General features: G+C 36.4%; 1 protein-coding gene across 1 annotated transcript; it reads right to left on the reverse strand.

Moving 5' to 3' along the window:
• Nucleotides 1–5,357: 5,357 nt before the first annotated feature.
• LOC141620990 (wall-associated receptor kinase 4-like) lies at nucleotides 5,358–6,371 on the reverse strand. The gene has a single exon (XM_074437721.1). It carries the CDS (start codon nucleotides 6,369–6,371, stop codon nucleotides 5,358–5,360), a length of 1,014 nt encoding a protein of 337 aa, XP_074293822.1.
• Between the last annotated feature and the right edge of the window lie 1,315 nt (nucleotides 6,372–7,686).

Below are 7,686 nucleotides of genomic sequence, written 5' to 3' on the forward strand. Positions count from 1 at the left end.
GTTCAAAAAAAATAACTATATTCGCCAATCGAAAACTTAAAGAGAATTCCCACCCTTTATATAAAATATCCCTTTTTTTTGGTGTCAAATAACATGAGAGTCTGCACATAGAAATGGTGGTATTGAAACTCTGAATCGCCTGATGGCGCCTTATCGACATTCTGACTGTCGAGTTACTATTGAAGACCCTCATGGCCGTACATGTTAATGACGTATAGTACAAGGTGAGTTTGTGACCTCTAACTACTTTATGTGACTTGAGACAAAATCATTGGTTTTTTGTTACATCACTCGTAAATGAGTTATTCCTCCATCCTTAAATTTTTGTTTAGTACGCGAAGACTAATCAACGATGAAAGCTACCTTTGATAACCTTTAATTTCATTACATCATTTTGTAAACAGTTGAACCATTGATTAGAATCAGTTGTTTGTAGCCATAAATGTAATCACCAAGTCACAAACCTTTCCGACTATTAGGACTTGCTTGTGGTGTAGAGCGAACATTTTGCTTCATTACAAATCAGAATGAGCCGAACATTTTGTTATGATGAAGTAAGCAGAATGAGCCGAACATTTTGTTATGATGAAGTAAGCAGAATGAGCCGAACATTTTGCTTTACTTCATCATAACAAACACAGAATGATATCAGTATAAGATTTCTGTAGAGCGAACATTTTGTCTATTTATTTGATAGTTTAAGCGCTTTTAAGGTACAGAGTACTAGAGATGTTAAAACATGTACATGGTAAGATAAAAAGGAATGTTTTGCTTGTAATTAAGACGAGCACCATCGTTCTTAGGTCGTTTTGATAGTGTCCAACTGTTGATACTTGATAGTATGCTGCAAAACCTTGTCAATGTCCTCATCTTGTATGCATCATCTCCCAAAGCTCTTCAACAACACTTATCATACTCGGACGTTCCTCGCCTTTGTTTGCCACACATTTCAAAGCAAGTCGACAAAACCTTTGTAACTCGATCATATTCATATTATTATCTCCTTCTTCCAATACATCGGCATCAATCATCTCCTTAAAGCCTTCACTTGTTTCGGCTTTTGAAACAAACTCACCTACTAAGTCTCTCCCACATCGCGCCATTTCAGAAGGATTCATCCCTGTTAATACTTCCAACATCAAAACTCCAAAGCTGTAGACGTCACACTTCTCTGTCACCTCTCTAGTTGCAATATACTGTCGAGTTTTGCAGGGGTTTTGATAAATACTAACCTGTCATCAAGGACAGCTTTGTAGACATTCGCATCGGGAGGACGAGCACCAATGAGATGAGGATCATAGTTGTTTGTAGCTTTCCTGATTTCTTCTTGAGATATTATTTTAAGATGACCTCCTACTTCTTGGCCCTTGCCTAAAGCCATTAGTTTTTCCAGCAAAACGCCACCGTTTTTGATAAAATACTCTTCCTTCAAATCGAATTCTTGTGTTCTGTTTTTCTTTTTGGTCTTTGTTAGGATTTGACCCACCAGGGGAAACAGAGGAAATTTCATCAAAAAAATAAAGCTTGTAAAAAATTTAATATAGTTTGTTGTAAATCCGACTCTTCATATAAAACGGTTTTTTTTTAATACTCCCACTTTTTTTTTTTTTTTTTTTATGTGCACTCTATGCTCTCTGCCTCTCCTCCAAAAACGCTGGCCCTTTTCAACAAAGCAAGTCCCTATTGCTAAAGGCGCACTTCACCATGGGGGGCCAAACAAATAAAGACATAATAACAAAGTCAAACACATTGGCACGTCAAAAGTCAATATTACACGACTACGCAAAAGAAATAATTACTCGATAGACTTTAATTATATCGGGAGTACCTCTTAGCAATGAAAGACTTTACTTTAATTATATCGGGAAGGACTCGGCTTCCAGTCTTCCACTAGTTTTTCATACTCGATATTACAGTGTTAAATTATTAGTCGGACTTTCCTAGTCTCCTACCCAAAATATTCACCCTTTTAATAACCGCTAAACTGTTATAAATTATGCAAGTATTTATGTATGTGGCAAATATTTTTACAATAATTAAACCGTATAAAACCGTCTTATATAAAACTTTTTCATTGAGTTATGATAAAAAAATCCGTATAGCAAAAGGCAGTAGGTGAGTATGTGAATGGGACGACTATACTCATGCCCCTCAAAGACAAAATCATTGACTAGAATTTACATGATTCGTGGTTATGACTTGTGAGGAGTGACATTACTTTGGATTTTGGAATAATAATTACCCTGAATTACAACACAATTTTAATTAGGAAAATTCTTAGGTCCTCTTGCTTTAGAGACAAGTGTTTGATTTTAAATTCACAAAATTATATTTGTTTAAAAATTATAGAGAAAAAGGAACATACATCGGAGGTATTACCTCCAACTTTTTTGTTTTTGAGCATATATTTATATTTTTTTAGCTTATTTCCACAAATTTTATTTGTTTTTGAGTATATGTATGTTTTTTTGAGCTTATTAAAATTTATAAGTTAGATTTTAATTTTTTTTGGTCAAAACTTAAATTTTACTGAACTTATATATAATGTTTTTGAGTATTATTGCAATTTTTTAGAGCTTAATGTTTAAGTAAATAAACTCAAAAAATTTATATGAAAACTCAACATTTTTAAAACAAAACTCAAAAAATTTATTACAATGCTCAGAAACTATAAATTGGTGGTAACACATCGATGTATAATCCACCTACTGAAAATTATACCATTAAATTATACATATCATGATATTTAACTCGTACTCCCTCCGTTCCATAATATAAGTCTTTTTAGATTATTTCACAAAAAATAAGAAATTATTAGGAATTGATGTGTTATTAGTTATATGTTATAATGTTCTTTGAAAATTTGAAAGTAATAGGAATATATATAATAGTTGGGCCTCAACCCTCATTTTAGGGTTTTTGTTAAAATGGTTCATCTATCTTGGTATCAGAGACAGATTGATCAAGAGGTCACGAGTTTAAATCCTGGCAACCTTTAATAACTCACGGAGTGAAAATTCAGCACATGGTATGAAGGGGCGTAATAGAAATAAATATAATAGTTAGGCCTCAACCATCACCTTAGAGTTTTGATTGAGATGATTCATGTATCAGAAAGTTGAGTTTTGAATTTTTACTACTTTGAAAAATGAAAATAACATTTAATACATAGAAAAATATAAAACATGAAATTTACATAGTTCATTATTAATGTATTTACCTTATAAAAGTCACTCGTTAAAGAATAACTAAGTTAAAATAGTGTTTATATACACGAGTATTAAATTAGTTTTGATAATTACTTCAAAAAAAAAAAATAGTTTGACAAAGAACAATTAGAAGAAAAGTATTAATCAAGGACCAAGTCTAAAAACAAAGTCTTAAGAATAAAAAACAGGTAACAAACTAGCAATTAATCCATGACAAACAACAAAACTCGCTCGTACATGGTACACCAACATGCCACGGAAGTCATGACTCATGGCAGAAGTCTCAGGTTCGAATCCTGCGAATGAAGTATTAATTGAAATTCACTTGGGAGAGTTTTATTGCCCTAGCTAGTGACTGACTGTGTGTGTAGAAACGACGGTATTGAAACTCAGAATCACCTGGTAGTGCCCTATCGACAATGACGGAGTTGATGCTTTTCGACTTCTTAGTAACATTAGTTGTCTAATAAAGACGATGCGCATCGAAATATTAAGTAAGGGTATTACGTATGTTGTAATGATCTATCTAAAATATTTATGAATGAATGTATGAGATTTCTCTTATTCTTAACATCTCTATGAACCCTTGGTTTTGACAAAGCATTATGCATATAGGAAAGTGCATACGCAACGTGAGTTGCTATCTTCAAACGACTCTTCCATTTCAAAACCGTCTTCAGACCTAAATCACCATGTAGATACTGATACAAAACCTTATCTTGCCTCTTGATGCGTAAAGATAAACAATCATCGGACTATATGTCTCGAGGCAGCAACTGTATACCTCATTCAAATTTTCATTGATTTGTTGTTACTGATAGACTAAAACTGAGAGAGAGGAGAGTGAAAGAAATGGAGAAAGTTCTCGTAAACTAACTCAAATAATAAACATAATATGTTGGCCTTTAAATAGCCACACAACACAACGTAACAAAGAGATAGTCATGGACTAAATCCACGCACAACATAATCCTAACTATTAGGTGTTCCACTAACATATACTCTATTTATTAGGGACCATATCCACTAACTTAATTATAGGAAACTAACTTAGACTAAATTTTGGAACATAATCCAACAGTAACATTACTCGTAAATGAGTTATTTCTCCTTAAATTCTTTGTTTAGTACGAGAAGAATAATCAACGATGAAAGCTACCTTTGACAACCTTTAATTTCATTACATCATTGTTTAACTTGTTTCTGACTCCTTCTTCACTTCCGACCTTCAACCTTGGCTCCTCGCTAACTGTTCGTCTCGCTCCTCTTCCTGGAATACCCTTTTCACTTTCCTCCTTTGGCGTCTTTGGCTTAGACGTTGTGACCTAACCTTTTCCACTCCCAACACTTTTACCCCCTCCTCCTTTTGTGCCTCCGTCACCTCCCAGACCTCTGCCTGGATCCGTGCCTCTGACCACACCCGCTCTGGCTCCCTTGTGATTACCACCCCCCTTGATGCCTTTAGCTACTCTTTGAGCTGGGCCCCTCCGCCGCTTGGTTGGCTTAAGGCCAACGTTGATGCGGCCTTTTCCCCCTCCTCTTCATTTGCTAGCCTGGGGTGTGCTATTAGAGATTCTTCTGGTTCCTGGGTATCTGGTTGGTCCACCCGCCTCCTTGCCCCTAACCCTTTCCTTAGTGAGGTTCTTGCCATCCGTGATGGGATCATTCGCTCTAGAGTCCATGTGAACAATGTCCTGATTGCTTCTGATTGTCTTGATGCGGTGACCTCTATTTTACGCCCCTCCCCCCCTTGTGGTCCGTATTCTAACATTATTCTTGAGTGTAGGGACCTCTTGCAGGACTCCCCCCATTTGACGCTGGTTTTTGAAAAAAGGATGGTCAACCGTGTTGCTGATGCTCTTGCCCATCATTCCATCTGCGACACCAGTTCCTCGTTAGGCTGCTTTGAGTGGGATTACCCCCCTCCTTTTGTTGTTGAACTCTGTATTTCTGACTCTGTTTTGGCCTGCGTGCCACTATCCCCCGACCCGCCCCCGTGATGTATTGTAAACTCTTGAACCGTTTCTTTTAATTACTAATGCTCCTTTCATCCAAAAAAAAAAAAAAAAATTGTTTCAATATACGTGGTTGCTTCCGACTCAAGTTCAGCCTTCTCCCATTTCAGGGGATTACACAATAATGGTGTCCTCATCGTGTATTCATCTCCCAAAGCTCTTCAACAACACTTATCATACTCGGACGTTCCTCCCCTTTGTTTGCCACACATTTCAAAGCAAGTCGAGAAAACCTCTGTAACTCGATCATATTCAGATTATCTTCTCCTTCCAACACATCGGTGTCAATCATCTCCTTAAGACCCTCAATTGTTTCAGCTTTTGAAACAAACTCAACTACTAAGTCTCTTCCACATCGCGACATTTCAAAAGGATTCATCCGTGTTAATACTTCTAACATCAAGACTGCAAAGCTGTAGACGTCACACTTCTCTGCCACCTCTCGAGTTGCAGTATACTCGGGATCAATGTACCCTGGAGTCCCATGAACTGGGAATCTCTGGTCATTCTTTCCGGGAGTAATGGACACTGAGTAAGCGACATTTGCTAATATAACATTGAATAAAGAATCAATTATTATACCAGACGACTTGACATCCCTATGAACCACGGGTTTGGACAACGCGTTATGCATATAAGAAAGTGCATACGCAACCTGCGTTACTATCATGAGACGATTCTTCCATTTCAAAAGCAAATCATCACCATGTAGATATTGATGCAATACCGTACAGTGTTTACTCCTTAACTTGTACGGATAAACTATCATCGGTATATAGGTCTCAAGGCAACAACCATAGGCCTCGTTCAGATTTTCATGATGTAACGCCATCAAAATCGACACCTCAGTCAAGAAAAGATCAGCAAGCTCGGGATTTGGGTCGAGTTTTGCAGGGGTTTTGATAAATACTAACCTGTCATCAAGGGTAGCTGTGTAGACATTCGCATCGAGAGGACGGGCACCAATGAGATGAGGATCATAGTTGTTTGTAGCTTTCCTGTTTTCTTCTTGAGATATTATTTTAAGATGACCTCCTACTTCTTGGCCCTTGCCTAAAGCCATTAGTTTTTCCAGCAAAACGCGACCGTTTTTGATGAAATACTCTTCCTTCAAATCAAAGTCGAAATTCTGAGTTGTGTTTTTCATCTTGTTCTTTGTTAGAATTTGACCCATCAGGGGAAACAGAGGAAATTTCATCAAATACAAAACTTGTGAAGAATTATTTATTATAGTTTGTTGTAAATCCGACCCTTTATATAAAACGGTTTTGTGTCGAATTGTGTTGGGGGTTCTTTCTCGTCAAAACAACTCAGTGTAGGGAGACGGTGTCACACACCCTCAACCATAGTATTAGTAGGACTCCAACAAGCAAGTGAAGTGTAAGTCCCGAATCGAGTACTCGAGCATGACCTGTGACCTGAATCAATCTGACCAGACACGAATGTTTATACTTTATTGTTGCATACCATTATCCATAAAGAAGTTGATAATAAGAAGACACGAAAATCACCTGAACCAGTCTGATCTGACCCGAACTTAGATTGAACTACCCTTAAGCTAACCGGCTTCGAGGACAATCACCCTCTCAATCAAAGCTTAACTCTCTACTATTCTCTTTACCAACAATGTGGAATGTTTTAATTTGCACTCTATGCTTTTGCCTCTCGTCCAAAATGCTGGCCCTTTTCAACATAGCAAGTCCCTCTTGCTAAAGGGACTTCATCATGTGGGGCCAAACAAATAAAGACATGACAAAGTCAAACACATTGGTAAGTTGTTGACAGATTAAATATGTCACTACTTTCATAATAAGATAAATAACAAGTGAGATGATGTAGATTATCTTATTATAAAAGTAGTGACATATTCAACCCATCGACATCTTTAAACGGAAATACATGTCTATAATGAGACTAATTGTACTAAGACAGAGAAGATTGATTACTTTTGACTTCGTGAAATAAATTAAAATGGTCAATAGAATTTTGCCTTAAAACTTGACTTGTCTTTTTGCATTTGAAAAAAGTCCAACCTTGTAGATATGTTCACACATTTTGGAAGAATAGTCAACGATGAAAGCTACTTTTGTTGCGGGTGGAAGCCTGGAAACCATTTAGGTTCGGTTGACACGACATTTTAGGTATAATTTATTTGACCAAAATTTTAGCTAACTGAAATAAAATGCTATCTAGAGTAGCATTTGGGAATTCAGGTAGCAAAAATAAATTATCTGCCATTTATTACCACAAATATTACTATACAACTGGTTGTATAATAAGCATTGTACAACCATGTACATTAATCCGAGCTTATATGCAATTTTATCGAGTTTTGTAAGAGTTTATTTTTTTTATGTTTAAGTGTGTGAGTTCAAAAACTTTAAAGTATAGCTCAAATTCTTTTTAATAAAACTCGAAAACTTTAGTACATAGCTCGGATTCTACACCATACAACCATATAC

The sequence above is a fragment of the Silene latifolia genome, chromosome X, assembly GCF_048544455.1.
Source record: "Silene latifolia isolate original U9 population chromosome X, ASM4854445v1, whole genome shotgun sequence".
Classification (NCBI taxonomy): Eukaryota; Viridiplantae; Streptophyta; class Magnoliopsida; order Caryophyllales; family Caryophyllaceae; genus Silene; species Silene latifolia.